Source organism: Peromyscus eremicus, chromosome 4 (assembly GCF_949786415.1).
Source record: "Peromyscus eremicus chromosome 4, PerEre_H2_v1, whole genome shotgun sequence".
NCBI classification, from domain to species: Eukaryota; Metazoa; Chordata; class Mammalia; order Rodentia; family Cricetidae; genus Peromyscus; species Peromyscus eremicus.
The window spans coordinates 152821724-152837274 of NC_081419.1; the positions used below are offsets into that span (position 1 = coordinate 152821724).

Below are 15551 nucleotides of genomic sequence, written 5' to 3' on the forward strand. Positions count from 1 at the left end.
ATGGTCTCTAAGAGCCAGGGAACAGGGAAGATGCTTAAGAGCAAGACTTCTTCAAAGGTAAGGTTGAGAACATTGCTGAACTGGTGGGCTGTGCATGAGTCACCTGCACAGCACTGGACTCTGTGTTACGCCACATACTGGCTTTGGAGCTTGAGCATCTTGGACTCCTTTCAACATCACTGAGTGAAGCACGTGGCATGATACCTAGCTGGGCTGATGACCATCACTGTGGACAACAGGTTGAACCTGCTGTACTCTGAGAGGGTTAGGGAAGGGATACACCAGAAAGAGAGCCAAGCAAGCTTGTCCCGATGTGTAGCTGACCTGGAGGTGCCTGGGGAAAACAGAATTAAAAGACTTAAGGGGGGACTCATGACTCAGAAGATGGGGGATGGTCACATGTTGGAGGGAGCATAAATAAACAGACTCCCTGGGAGTCTGGGGACATTCAAACCCCACTCTCACTCCAGGCAGCTGCCCTGTTCGCTGCCAGCAGCACCAGGGGGTGGACCTGGGCTTAGATCCCAGAAGAAGGGTCTTCAGGCAGGCAGCAACCTCCCACCCAGCCACAGGGCAGAACCTATAGTGCCTCTCCAGAGGAACCTGGAGGTGGCAGTCCTGCCCCTCCCTGTTCACTGGGCTAGGTTTAGCCACTAGGATCCAAAGGGGCTGTAGGGTCAGCTCTGCCTCATCCTTGGCTGTGGGCTCTGGTCACAGTGTTGGGGTCTGGGGTCCAAGTCTAGGCAGCAGCTAGGACATGTTTCCGAAGGAAGCTGTAGGATGGATAGGAGGGAGAGTTGGATTTTTGCACACCCCAGGATGGTCCTTACCAGATGCCCCCAGCCACTCTTCTATGGTCAGAATAGTCATCTTACACCCTCAGCCTAGTCCCTTCCCCTAACCCGGTACTCTAGGTCCCTGCTACTAACCTTGGCTGAGCAGCTGCAGGCTCCGCCCCTCCTCGCGCACCTGCAGGTGGAGCACCTGCTGCAGCACCTCCTGCCTCTGGGCCTCTTGGGTCAACCCCATTCTCTGCAGCTTATCTGCATTCAGTCGAAGCAGGGCTCGGCCTAGGGAGAGAGAAGGAAGAAGGCAGTGAGGCAAAGTAGATAGGCCACATAATAAGACTCTCCAAAAACAAACAAACAACCCACCAAAGACTAAGAAAGTAGAGCAAGATATTCAGGGATTTTTAAAGGGAGAAAGGCAGAGAAAGACAAGATTGATCAAAAGATAGAGGCCAATCAAAGAAACATCAAAAGACAGAGCAAAGAGACTGGGAAAGGCAGAGAGGGAGAGACACAAACAGCAGAGGTACAGAAAGGAGGCTCACTCGGAGGATACAAATGAAGACAAGGCTGACTGAGTGAGGTGGGGGCTCTCTTGAGCATCCTGGTCCTCCCTAACCCATGACCCACCATACCAGTGATGGCATGCTGGGAGAAGGCCTCGACATAGACGAGGTAGTTGTGAGGACAATGCTTCTTGAGCCACTTGCAAACGTCCTGCTGGCTCCACAAGACCACGGGCCTTGTCAGGCCCCCCAGTGAAGGGCTTGTGTGGTACAAGCCATAGTGATCAGAGTATAGCCGAGCCTGCAGGTAGGGAGGTGAGGTCAGTAGAAGGAAGGTAATAAAAATTGAAGTCAAGGGCTAAGATTAGGCAGGGTAGGTAGGTACCTGGGGGGTCTCTGAGCCTGGCTGCTGAAGGAGCTTGACTGGCCTGCTGCTGGATGCCCTCTGGCTACGGGAGTCATGCCAGGTGAGGCTGGTGCCTGGTGTCCGAGGCAGGTGGCAGGGTATGTTCTCAGCTGACACTGTGTGCTCTAGGAGGGTCTGGCAGAAGCTGAAATGGGCAGTGGCTGTATGCAGGGATTCCTAGTCAGAGTGGTTAGGGGCAGACTCCTCCCTTGTGAACCACTTCCTGACAAGTAAATCTTTTTTCTACCAAAGAGTGGGTAATTTGCAAGAGTTATCTTGAAGACTTCTTTCAGAAGATAAAGTAGACATGCCTTTATCAGCTGATGGCTCACACTCTACCCCCAAGTGTGCTTAGATTGGAAGATGCACCTCCCTATAGTCAGGTCAGGGGAGTAGTCTTCAGGGCTGCCTTGACTTGCTTTGCCCTTGCCTTGGGCTAGCACATAAGCCTCCCATATGTCATTCAAGACCAGAGTGTATACACACATCTATGTCTTCAACAGTCACTAAGTATGACTCATTGACAAAAAGTTTGAACTTGGCCAGGCAGTGGTAGAGCATGCCTTTAATCTCAGCACTCAGGAGGCAGAGGCAAGTGAATCTCTGTGAGTTCGAGGCCAGCCTGGTCTACAAAGCAAATTCCAGGACAGGCTCCAAAGTTACACAGAGAAACCCTGTCTCAAAAGACCAAAAAAAAAAAAAAAATAAATTGAACTTTGGGGAAGCTGACAACAGGAACTTTCCGGACACATGCTTTATTTTCCTTCTGTGTGGCTTCTGCAGGGCCTACCTCAGAACAACCAATGTGAATAGGGTGTCAGGTAGGAATGGACTGGTCAGCACAGATGTACTGGGTACCTTCTTCCCCCACTAATTCATTGCACTTGTTAAGTTAGTTTTAGAGTCATTTACGGGAATTACTGCTGACATGAGTCTGGGGACAACCAATGTCTGGATCCCTAAGGCTTGCCCAGGTCTTGGCACATAGAAAGCACCCATAAGCACTGCATACAGACAGATGACTCTATGTGTGCCTGCAAGCCAAAGAAGAAAGAAGGTGGGCTTAAGAAGTGTGTGGCCACCACTCAGAGGTAGCCTGTAGTACTGTAAGACTGATTCTAAGTGAGGAGCAAGGTCCAGGGAATAGGCACTGTAGTCTGAGGGCTTTGCAGGGCCTTCCCTGGACTAGGGCTAGGATACACCTCATAAGGGGGAAACCAGTCCAGCATCTTAGCTCTAGCCAGTTGCACCTGCTAGGGCTGCCCAGGCCCCGCCTATTTCCTCTGGGCACTGGGCCAGGGTCTGTCTTTCCCAACCCAAACCTCTGAATTATATGCCTCGGCCCCAACGTAAGGGCTTGGGGAGGATTGTCCCTGTGTGAAGTAAAGGGTGATTAGAGTGTGGTGTCAGCTTGGTGAAGAAGCTTCTGCCAGTCATCCCCACCCCAAGCCAAGGCCTGAGACTGACAGCCGCCCTCCTTCCAGCCCTCCTGCCCCATAATGCTGGACAAAGACTTCCCCTCGGTGGCCGCCCCCGGAAACCCTCTCAGTCCAGCCCCAGTACTCTCCTTGGGCCCCCGTACTCCTCCCGCTCCTACCCCACCGCCCACGATATTCCTGCTCCTGGGTCCATCCCAGCTCACCGTCCACATCCGGGCGCTCCCCGAAGCCGGTACGCACAGCCCCGGCGCGAGCTCGCGGGGGGCTCAGCTTTGACCTTAGCTCGGTGAACATGGAGCCCGCCAGTGCGCGGCTTGGGTACACGCCCCTCGCGGCGTACTAGGGGGCCAGTGCGGCCGATGGGCAACGCGCACCGCGTCCCCACCCGCCAGAGCCAGCCGAGCCCAAGCCAGTCCCCGCGGCCCGGGAGTCTGCGCGGCAAAGCACCTGCCGCCCAGCCCTGGGCGCAAGGCGCGCTCCGGGAGCTCGGAGGTGTATCGGCGGCGCGCGGGGCTGCGTATGCTAAGGGTGTCCGCCAGGGCAAAAGGCGTCCTTGCGCACCTGGGTGCGACTCTGCGGACCAGCCTCTCCTGCAACGTACTGGAGGGTCTTTGCAGTTGGCAAGCGAGGAACTGTCGATCCCCTCGGTGTAGTAGTGGTGGGGGTCCTAATCACACCTGTGGCCTTTTACTTACCCTGTCCAGCCAAGGGCCGGATCAATCTCTTCCAAATACCCGTGTGTACTAACTTATTCATCCCCTTTTTAAATTTTATGAATGTTTTACTCGAATGCATACGTCTGTACACCATTCTTGTACCTGGTGCCCAGAAGCGGACATCGGATCCCCTGGCACTGGGGTTAGGGTCAACTGTGAACTGCCATGTGGGTGAACCTGTGTCCTCTGCAAAAAAAATGAGAAGTACTCTTAATCACTGAGCTGTATCTCCAGTCCCACTTGCTCATTCTTTACTGGAGCATTCTCTTATCTCAGACCCACTTCCCAGAGACACTAGCTGACACTTGCCTGCAGGCCACTATGCTTTGAACTCCAGGCAGTACTACGCCTCTCTGTTGAGCCACTGAATCAAGCTCAGTTTCCAAGGGTTCAGTGTTCAGACTCAATCCTGTTCCTCCCTAAAACCTAGTCTGGAGAGCCCAGAACGGTTGTTTGCTTCAATACCCCACGGAAAGGCATCGAACGCACAAGTCTGGTTGCCTGGTCCAGCATAGAGTTTTTCTTGTATGTCCAAGAGCCTGGTGCTCTCCCCAGGTGTGGGTGGTGTAAGAAAAGTGAGGTAGAGAGGCAGACTTTATCTCAACAGGTTGAGACTGCTTTATTGAAACACTGAGCAACCCCAACCTTTCCACCGGTTGAAAGGGGAGTGCATATAGAGGGTCTGGGACACACACACACACACTTAGTAGCTACCAAGAAGTTACAGCTATTTTTGTGATTTAACTGGGAGCAGGGTTGTTTTCCATACCCCTGGCATCTTGTTTCTGCAGGTAGAGCCCACAATCCCCGGGGCTAAGCAATTCTTTATAGCTTAGGGTACAGCCTGACTCATGACCTGAGGCTATTATTACCCAACAGGTGGGACTGGCATTGTTTTGCAGGTAGAGCTGCATACAGGCAGAAAATATCCGCGTAGAGTACAGTGGTGCGCGTCCACTCAAGCCACTGGGCACACAATCATTCCCAAGCTTGTGACGCAGGTCCTCGCACTTGTCAGAAGGCGCACGGGTGTGGGACGGCGCGGAAAGGGGAAGGTCCCGGCTCTGAACACTGAGCGCGCAGAGCAGCAGTTGCAGGGTGCACGCAGTCTCGACTGTCTGTGGCCACACAGTACTGCTAGGCAAGTCGGAAGTCTTGGTCACGTTCGCTGAATCAGTCTTCTAAGGCTAGGGAGGGCTCGCGGCCATGCCTGCACCGGGACGCTTCTGAAAAAGCCTGCTGGGCTTAGGCTGCGAATTGTTTCTGGCACAGCAACAGAATGTATGACCCTTGGCCCCGCCTGCGCGGCCCGCTGCGTTAATGGTTAGTGTTTGCGGGCCCGCACGCATGCTCATCTTCTCACAGAACACCCACCAAGCAGCCGCCACCGGAAGCGCTTTGCAAACCCATATCTTTGACTTCCGCCCGAGGATCTGGGTGGGCGGGGCTTTTCGCGACCTCACTCTCTACTTCCGGGGCGCAGGCGACGTAGTAGCTGCATCTCTTCCAGCTGCGACACCGGGAGGATTTTGCGCCTTCTGCCGCATACCTGTTCTTCTACATTTGTCTGCCTCGGCCAACAACACTGCCATGAACAAGAAGAAGAAGCCGTTCCTGGGCATGCCCGCGCCGCTCGGCTACGTACCCGGGCTGGGTCGGGGGTAAGGCAGTAGGCGAAACTTGTACCAGGATGGGTTCTAGTGCCCTGGAACGCAGTTCGCTCCAGGCCTAGTTGAGAACGATGCTAGTGACCACTAGGGCTACGTAGAGAGACCGCGTCTCGAAACAAAACAAAACAAACGTGCCTGGGGGTAGTGGCGCAGGTCTCTAATCCCATCATTGAGGCGGGGCGCGGTGTGGGTGGTGGGGGTACAGCAGAGGCCTTAGTATCTTTGAGTTAGAGACCAGCCTGATCTACGTAGCGAATCTCAAGACAACCAGGGCTACATAGCAAGTTCCAGGACTGCCAGAGTTACTTAAAGAAACCTTGTCTCAAAACAAAAACAAGATTAACGTTCACCACCACATAGTCCGGGAGGCACTACGTAATTTGGCATAATGCCTGTCAGACACAGCGGCCTTTTTTGTCAGAATAAGCGGGTACATGAGGCCTGACTGCCACCCTGATATGAATCAGATCTCGGGGATTACACAGGGGTTTGAGCCTCAGTGTTTTGGTGTCTGAAGTAATATGCATAAGCAAGTCGGCTGTAAGGAGCAGTTGAGTCTGATGTGTATAGTGGGAGTGTGCTACTCCTTTATTCCCTTAAGCATCTTTTCCTTCTAGGATGTGTGACCGTAGGTCACCTTTTAAAATGCTCAACCCTCTGGACAGGGATGGCCTATGCCTGCCAATCATAAGGTGTTGGGTAAATAAATAGTATTTGTCCTACTTCTTTATGCATTTGATTAGACATAAGTCTCTCTAGAAGGGGGCATTCGTACCCATTGTCAGATGACCTGAATTTACTGGAAGAGGTTTGCTCTTTGTATAAATAACATACAAAGGAGAATAGAAGTCAAGAGATATTCAGCAGTGTAGCAAAGAGGGATTTTGAAATGTCAGATTTGGGAGAAGTAAAGGAAAGTGGAGTTTGTGCCAGGCAGTGGTGGCCCACGCCTTTAATCCCAGGACTCAGAGGCCAGCCTGGTCTACAGAGCAAGTTCCAGGACAGCCAAGACTATACAGAGAAACTCTGTCTCAAAAAACAAACAAACAAAAAAAACCCAAACAAACAGAAAGTGGGATTTGGTGTAGACACATAAAAAGGCAAGTAGGGGACTGTCGAGGTGGCTTGGTGGGTAAAGGCTCTGTCAAGTCTGCGTTTGACCCCCAGAATCCATGTGGTAGAAGAGGAAAACTGAGTCTCTGACCTCTTCTGGTTGTCTTCTGACCTCTATACATGTGTCAGGTCGTACACACTAAATACATAAATAAATAAACAAACAGTGTAAAAGGGCAGCTGGAGGTGTAGCTGAATGTACCGTGCTACAACCCTGAGTTTGAGTCCAGCACCTTGCCCAACCTCTTTAAAAAAGACAAAATGGAGTAGAGAGATGGCTTAGCAATTAGGAGCACTTACTGCTTTTGTAGAGGACTTGAGTTTCATTTCCAGCACCCACATCAGGTGCTTTTAGTTCCAGGGTCTCTGGTATCTTCTGATCTCCACAGGCACATGCATGCATGTGGTGTGTATAAGCACACAGCTTCACACACAAACACATAAGTAAACATAAATGCAAAAGAAAAAGATCAATTCCAGTGAGGCCAGAAAAGAAAGGAATCCAGAATAGAGGGATTTGCTGCAAGAAGAATGGAGCTGGAAGCTATGGGGACCTTAGCTTAGGATAGAGCTCTCATAGTTTATGAGTTACTTTTTTTCTTTTATGTTTGTTTGATTTTGGTTTTTTGAGACAGGGTTTCTTTGTGTACTCCTGGCTGCCCTGGAACTTGTTCTGTAGATCAAGCTGGCCTTGAGCTCACAGAGATCCGCCTGCCTCTGCCTTTTGAATGCTGGTATTAAAGGTATATGCCACCACTGCCTGGCTGAGCTACATTTTTGAAAAGAGTCACTTGGCAGATTGTGGGTTGAAGTAGGAGTAGGTTGGAGGCAGGGATAATAAATGGATTTCCAGCTGTGGCAGGAATTGTGGTCTTGAGCAATTTGTCAGTAGTATTTGGGGACAGACAAGATGAAGAGAACTCAAGGGAGACAAAAATGATTGTATAGTGTCTCTTATGGAATGGCTGTTAATGGCTCATCATTCTGGAACAGCTGCTGAGTACATATAGGAGGAAATGAGTTTGGTCCTGGTTGAAAGTGGAGAGTTCATGCTCAACAGACAATTGAAAATGTGAGACCAGAACTGGAGGAGGAGGGACTTCTAAAGGCCTGACAGTGATGTGGAGGAAAAATGGGGACTCCTTGGGGTGAAGAAAAACTCTCTCTGACCTACTCATTGTAGGTTAAAAGGTTCAGCAAACAAAGAAGACCAGTAATAGATGAAGTACTAGAATCTTTGGAGGTTCCCAGAAGTATGAGAAGTGATGTTACTAAATGATGATCAGAAGAGAGCATAGGATCAGGGTCACTCAAATAATGATGTCTTTGGTCTTCCTTCAGTGCCACTGGCTTCACCACCCGATCAGACATTGGGCCTGCCCGGGATGCAAATGATCCTGTGGATGATCGTCATGCCCCACCAGGGAAGAGAACTGTGGGGGACCAGATGAAGAAAAATCAGGCTGCTGATGATGATGATGAGGATCTGAATGATACCAACTATGATGAGGTGATTTTTTTTTTTTTTAAATGGCTTTCTAAAGATTAATTTTCTTTTCCTTTTTTCTTTTTTGGTTTTTCGAGATAGGGTTTCTTTGTGTAGCCTTGACTGTCCTAAACTAGCTCTGTAGACCAGGCTGGTCTTGAACTCACAGAGATCTACCTGCTTCTGCCTCCCAAGAGCTAGGATTAAAGCATGTGCTACTGTCTCCTCACTATTTTCATTATTTTTAAGTTATATGTATGAGAATGTCTGTGTACATGATTGCATGTGCCTGAGGTGGCCAAAGGCATTGGATTTCCCCTGGAGATGTAGTTAGAGGTGGTTGTGAGCCTTCTGACCCGAGTGCTAGGAACTGAATTAGGGTCCTCTGAAAGAGCAGTGTGTGTGTGTGTGTTGTTGTTGTTGTTGTTGTTTTGTTTCTCAAGGCAGGGTTTCTCTGTTACACAGAGTTCTAGCTGTCCTGGAACTCGCTTTGTAGAGCAGGTTGTCCTTGAACTCACAGAGATCTACCTGCTTCTGCCTCCCTAGTGCTGAGATTAACGCCATGCTCCACTATGCCCAGTGGCAGTATATATTCTTAACTGCTGATCTATCTCTCTAATGCCTAAAAATATTTTTAATTTTTAAAGAAAAAAATCTTTTATTATTTCACAACTTCACAAATGTATACAATGTATTTTGATCATATCTACTCCAGATCTACCCCAATTCTAGTACTTCCTAACAGATCGCCTTCCCATTTTATGTTATTTTTTTGGTAACTTACTGAGTCGAATTAGTGCTGCCTGTTGGAAGGTTGGGTGATCTTGTTAGCTTTATCTTGTGCAGGTAGCAGTAGGTGCAGTGAGTTCATGGTGCAGTGGCCATGTCACATCCAGAAGATGGCATTTCCCAGCACTCCTCCCCACCCCTGCTCTTACTCAAGGGGAATGGTATAGATGTTCTATTTAAGAATGAGCACTTGCTGCAATTTTTTTTTTTTTTTTTTTAGCACTTTGACCATTTGTTACTTTCATTAACTGTTAGTCACTGCAGAAAGATTTTTCTGGTAAAGATTGAGAGTAGCCCTGATCTATGGGTATAAACATAAGTAGAAGGCAGTTTGACAACATACCTATTAGCAAAACAATAGAAGTAGGTTCCTCCCTAGGGCCTGTGAATTCCTAAGCCATAGGATTTTGTGCAGGTTTACAGACCCAGGCATGAATTTATTCCAGTGGAGCAGACCTCAAGCATTTGGTTAGCCCTGTACATTTCATGCCTCTATTGCGTCCATGGGTACATCTTGCTTAAAGGGTCTATATTGGAGCTTTAGCTTTCAAAGTTAACTGCTGGGTAATGTCATTAATGATATTTTTCCCTCAGTGGCCTGCAAAGCAACATGTTCCAGCACTATGAAATCTAGCCAACAGGAAGGAAGTTTCAGATCAATTCCAGCTTGACTGGAATTTCTATGTCCTGCAGCTAAAGTGTGTTGTGGTGTTGTATCTTCAGCAGTAGGGTCTTTCCATCTTGTTATGGTTGACAACCAAGAGCAGTGGCAATAGCTTGTGTTGTTTTGGGGGCCTTTGGGGCTTTCCTGACCAGTAATTCATGGGGAGGCATCCCATATCTGGTACTGAGATTTGTTGCTCAAATTTCAAAATGGTCTTATCATAAAAAACTCTGGGCCACCAGGCGGTAGTGGTGCATGCCTTTAATCCCAGCACTCGGGAGGCAGAGCCAGGTGGATCTCTGTGAGTTCAAGGCCAGCCTGGGCTACAGAGTGAGTTTCAGGAAAGGTGCAAAGCTACACAGAGAAACCCTGTCTCGAAAAACAAACAACAAACCCTGGAGCCAGATATTGGGGTAAATGCTGCAAGATCAGAGAGACAAAGGAAAAAGCCACAGCTACTTCTCACTTGGCCAACTCTACAAATCCTCTGACTGAATGTCTCTGAGTCTTCAGCTGTAAAGGGGTCCAGCCGAAAAAAAGCTTCAGCCGAAAAGGGCTTTAGTTCCTGTCTCCTCACGTCTTATATACCTTTTTCCACCCAGCCATATTACTTCGTTCCTAGTGCTGGGATTAAAGGGGTATGTGCTTCCCAAATACTGGTTGCAGAGGCATGAGATCTCAAGTGCTGGGATTAAAGGTGTGGGCCACCACTGCCTGGCTCTGTTTTTCTCTTAGACTGAATCAATCTCATATAATCCAGGGTAGCTTTGAACTCACAGAGATCCAGATGGATCTTTGCCTCCCAGTGCTAGGATTAAAGGTGTGTGCCACAACTGCCTGGCATCTATGTTTAATCTAGTGGCTTGTTCTGTTCTCTGATCTTCAGGCCAATTTATTAGGGTACACAATATATGACCACAGAGATTTTTAGTTAATGACCCATGTCTGTAGCATGAATCTTAAAAGTTCTTATTAATAAAATCAAACCTGAGCCAGGTATTGGGTTGAACACTGGAAGATCAGAGAGACAGAACAAGCCACAGCTAACCTCACCTGGCCAACTTCTCAGCTGGTCTTGTTTCTTCAGACTGGAAGCTTCTGTGTCCTCATCCCAATGGCTCTCAGCTGAACTGCTGCTCGAAATCCTGAATGCTTAACCAGTCAAATGCTTCTAGTTTCTGGTCCTCACGCCTTATACATCTTTCTGCCTTCTACCACCACTCCCTGGGATTAAAGGCGTGATGAGTCACCATGCCTGGCTGTTTCCAATGGGGCCTTGAACTCACAGAGATCCAGAGGGATTTCTGTCTCTGGAATGCTAGGATTAAAGGCGTGTGCTAACATTTTCTAGCCTAAGTATCTTGTGGCTTTTCTGTTCTCTGACCCCAGATAAGTTTATTAAGGTACACAGTATTTTGGGGAACACAATACCACACATGTCTATCCATATTTATACCTATGTTCAAACTCCTTTTTAAAAAATTATGATCTTACCAGGAGGTAGTGGCACACACCTTTAATCCCAGCACTTGGGAGGCAAAGGCAGGCGGATCTCTGAGTTCAAGGCCAGCCTGGTCTACAGAGCGAGTTCCAGGACATTCAGGGTTACACAGAGAAACCCTGTCTCAAAAAAAAATAAACAAACAAAAATTATGGTGTTTAATTAGCTTACAAAGTAGTGGGTTTCCATAAGAGTTTTTCATATACCTTTACTTTTTGGTTAATCTACCCCTTCTCCCTTTCCCCTACGCCCATATTCCCAATTAAATTTTTTAACTTCGGGCTGGAGAGATGGCTCAGAGGTTAAGAGCACTGTTTGTTCTTCCAAAGGTCCTGAGTTCAATTCCCAGCAACCACATGGTGGCTCACAACCATCTGTAATGAGATCTGGCACCCTCTTCTGGCCTGCAGGGATATGTGCAGACAGAACACTGTATACATAATAAATAAATAAATCTTTAAAAAAAAAAAAAAAAAAAAAAAAAAAATTTTAACTTCTAATATTCCCTGTGCTCCACTTTCACATTGTATTTAAATACTTTACACATACAAATACAACTTTGAAAGTCCCACAATCTTTAAAAAAATCCTGACACTTTTTAAGTTCAATGACTCTTTAATTGTGGGTTCTGTAAAATCAGAAACAAGTTTTGTATTTTTTTTTTTAATTCCAAGAGGGAAGAACTAGGACATAGTTACAATCAGATTAAAGTAAACAAAACCCAATAGTGTATAACCCCTGTAGTTGAGTATCTAAAATCATCTAAAATCACTCATGATATTCTAGGCTCCAAAAGGCTTGGGCAGCTCTACTTCTCCCGTTTTGCCATGTATGGCACACATAGCTTGTCTAGTTAGCTCAGGCTGGCTCTACATCACACATGCCACTATCCTTGGTGGTCATCTCTCCTGGCATCTTCAATCCCAATATCTTGGGATCTCCACTGCAACTGAGGATATACTTTCACAATAACCTCTCCTGGCCTTTCTTCAGAATTTCTTTTTTTTTCCTTTTTTTAAAAAATTTATTTATTAATTATATGTACAGTATTCTGCCTGCATGTATGCCTGCAGACTAGAAGAGGGTGTCAGATCTCATTACTGATGGTTGTGAGCCACCATGTGGTTGCTGGGAATTGAACTCAGGACCTTTGGAAGAGCAGCCAGTGCTCTTAACCCCTGAGCCAACTCCCTGTCTCTCTCTCTCTCTCTCTCTCTCTCTCTCTCTCTCTCCTTTGGTTTTTTGAGACAGAATTTTTCCATGTAGTTTTGGTGCCTGTCCTGGATCTTGCTCTGTAGACCAGGCTGGCCTTGAACTCACAGAGATCCGCCTGGCTCTGCCTCCCGAGTGCTAGGATTAAAGATGTGCGCCACCACTGCCCAGAGTTTTCTTGATGTTTAGTTTCTTGAATTTTTTTGTATATTCTTCCTCTCTGTAGGCTATCTCTTGTAGATGCCTCTCTATAGGCTGTCTCTTGTTAGATGGAGTTTTTCTGTCGGGACCACCAGTTAGTTCTGTCCTGGTAGCCACTCCAAAATAACCACACAAAGACTTCTTATTAATTATAAATGTTTGGTCAATAGCTTAGGCTTGTTACTTACTAGCTCTTACACCTTAAATTAACTCATATTTTTATTGGTGTTCTGCCACGTGGCTCGGTACCTTATCTCAGTATGGCATGTTCACCTCCAGCTTCCTCTGTATCTCTTGGCAACTCTACCTTCTTCTACCGTAAGCCCCACCTAACTTTTTTTCTGCCTAACTATTGGCCAGTCAGCTCTTTATAAACCAGTAAGGGTGATACACATTTATAGTCTACCAAAAGATTGTTCCACAGCAGTCTCTTCATTTGATTGACAGTTTTTTTTCTATATAAAAGATTTTTAATTTCAGGAGGTCCCATTTGTTGATTATTGGCCTTAATTCCTGAGCAAATGGAGTTCTAGTCAGAAAATCCTTACTTATGCCTATATATTAAAATATACATTTTCCTTTAGCAACATGAGAATTTCAGGCCATGTATTAAGATTCTTGATCCATTTAGAGTTGATTTTTTTGCAGGCTGAAAGATAAGGATTTAGTTTCATTCTTCTACATGGAGAAATCTGGTTCTACTAGTAATATTTGTTCAAGATGTCCTTTGCACAGTGCGTGTTTTGGCATCTTTGTAAAGAAATCATGTATCTATAGTTGTGTGGCCTTGTATCTGGGTCTTCCATTCTATTGATCTAGGTGTCTGTGTGCCAGTACAATGCTGTTTTTATCACTATGGCTTTGTAGTATTACTTGGAATCAAGTATGGTGATACCTCCAGCATTGTTCATTTCATTTAGGTTTGTTTTGGCTATCAGGGCACTATTGTGTTTCTATATGATTTTTTTTTTTTTTTTTTTTGGTTTTCGAGACAAGGTTTCTCTGTGTAGCTTTGTGCCTGTCCTGCAACTCACTATGTAGCCCAGGCAGGCTTCAAACTCACAGAGATCCGCCTGCCTCTGCCTCCCGAGTGCTGGGATTAAAGGCATGCGTCACCACCACCTGGCTCTATTTTTTTTTTTTTAAAGAGTCTTCTTATTTGTGTGTGTGTGTGTGTGTGTGTGTGTGTGTGTGTGTAGCAAGAATCTTAAAAGGTCTTATTAATAAAAACAAACCCAGAGCCAGGTATGAGGTGAACGCTGAAAGATCCGAGAAACAGAACAAGCCACATCCAACCTCACCTTGCCAACTTCTCAGCTGATCTTGTTTCCTCAGACTGAAAGCCTCTGAATGGATTTCAGTTGTAATGCTGCTCAAAAGCCTAAAAGCTTAAAAAGACCTCTAGTTCCTGGTCCTCATGCCTTATATACTTTTCTGCTTCCTGCCATCACTTCCTGGGATTGAAGAGTGTATCTTTCCCAAGCAAGACATGAGATCTCAAGTGCTGGGATTAAAGGTGTGTGCCACCACACCTGGCTCTGTTCCTAGTGTGGCCTTTAATTCATAGGGATCCACACAGATCTCTGCCTCCCAAGTGATAGGATTAAAGATATGTGTGCCACCATTTTCTGGCCTCTATATCTGCCTAGTGGCTGTTCTGTTCTCTGACCCCAGATAAGTTTATTAGGGTGCACAATATATTGGGGAACACAATATTACCACATGTGTCTATGCATGTTTGTTTGCAACTTGTGTGCATGTGCCAAAGGAAGGCCAGAAGAGGGTGTCTGATCCTCTGGAGCTGGAGTTACAGGTAGTTGTGAGCTGCTGAACATGGGTGCTAGGAACAGAACCCAGGTCTTCCTCTGAAGAGCAGCAAACACTCTTCAACTGCTGAGTTACCTGTTCAGCCCCTCTCCAGGATTTTTAAGATTTTTTTTCTATTTCCGTGAAGAATGTTAATGGAATTTTGAAGATTTATTTATTTTAATTTTTTATTTGTGTACATATGTGCATGTCCACCAAAGCCAGAAGAGAGTGTCAGATCCCCTGGAGCTGGAGTTATAGGTGGGTGTGAGTAACTGATGTGCGTGCTGGGAACTGAACTTGGGTCCTTTGGAAGAGCATTAAATGCTGTTAACTGCTGAGCCATCTCTTCAGCTGTCACTGGAATTTTGATTAGGGCTGCATTGAATGCTTAGATTGCTTTTTGATACAATAGCCATTTTCACAATGTTTCCAATCCATGAGCATAGGAAGTCTTTCCATCTTCTAGTGTCCTTAGTTTTTTCTTTAGTGTTTTAAAGTTTTCATTATAGAGAGCTTTAATCTAATCCTTGATTAGATTATTTGTGTGTGTGTGTGTGTGTGTGTGTGTGTGTGTGTGTGTTTAGGCTATTGTGAATGGGATTGTTTCCTTGTTTGTTTATGTAGGAAGACAACTGAGTTTTTTATGTTAATTTTTGAACTGTAAAATTCTAATAGTTTTCTGGTGGAATCCTCAGGGCCTCTTATATATAGAAGCATATCATCTGTAAATAGAGATATTTCTTCCTTTCCTATTTGTATTCCCTTTACTTTCTTACTACTATAGTAAAGACTTCTTGTATTTTATATTGAATATGAGTGTTTGTTCCTGATTCCAGTGGAAATGCTTTTGAGTTTTCCCCAGTTTAATATAGTTGTTACAGGTTTGTCGTATATAGCTTTTGTTGAGATGTTCCTTCTATTCCAAGTTTCATTTTGACTTTTAACATGAAGGGTGTTAGATTTTGTTTAAAAAAAAAAAAAAAAAGCCTTTTCTGCATCTAATCAAGATTCCCATGTAACTTTTGTCTGTGAATCTGTTTATTAAATGTATATTTTACTTGTAGCTAGAGTTTTCCTGCCTGGCCCACAGTTGGGACAAATCTCTCTCACCTGCCAGTCCCACAGCTGCTCAGACCCAACCAAGTAAACACAGAGACTTATATTGGTTACAAACTGTATGGCCGTGGCAGGCTTCTTGGTAACTGTTCTTACAGCTTAAATTAATCCATTTCTATAAATCTATACCTTGCC

At 46.1% G+C, this 15551-nt stretch overlaps 2 protein-coding genes across 2 annotated transcripts in view; one reads left to right on the forward strand and one right to left on the reverse strand.

Annotated features, from left to right (window-relative positions):
* Positions 1–170: 170 nt before the first annotated feature.
* Samd10 (sterile alpha motif domain containing 10) lies at positions 171–3554 on the reverse strand. The gene is made up of 5 exons (XM_059259837.1): positions 3343–3554; positions 1680–1861; positions 1424–1595; positions 930–1070; positions 171–773 (listed from the first exon to the last, which is right to left on the reverse strand). Exons 1-5 carry the CDS (start codon positions 3431–3433, stop codon positions 751–753), a joined length of 609 nt encoding a protein of 202 aa, XP_059115820.1. The 5' UTR covers positions 3434–3554; the 3' UTR covers positions 171–750.
* Positions 3555–5291: 1737 nt separating this feature from the next.
* Prpf6 (pre-mRNA processing factor 6) overlaps positions 5292–15551 on the forward strand; it is a 94651-nt gene continuing 84391 nt past the window's right edge. Inside the window, exons 1-2 of the mRNA XM_059262173.1 lie at positions 5292–5516; positions 7980–8148. Of these exons, the coding sequence (XP_059118156.1) occupies positions 5446–5516; positions 7980–8148 (240 nt within the window). The 5' untranslated portion in view covers positions 5292–5445. The remainder of the gene's footprint in view (positions 5517–7979; positions 8149–15551) is intronic.

What these genes read in the sequence shown, in the direction of transcription:
- Samd10 (XM_059259837.1), bottom strand. Translation starts at nt 3,433, where the DNA reads ATGTTCACCGAGCTAAGGTCAAAGCTGAGCCCCCCGCGAGCTCGCGCC. An exon ending in CAGGCTCAGAGACCCCCCAG is followed by an intron (nt 1,596 to 1,679) that starts GTACCTACCTAC and finishes CCCTACCTGCAG; the next exon opens with GCTCGGCTATACTCTGATCA. An exon ending in CCTGCAGCTGCTCAGCCAAG is followed by an intron (nt 774 to 929) that starts GTTAGTAGCAGG and finishes TCCATCCTACAG; the next exon opens with CTTCCTTCGGAAACATGTCC.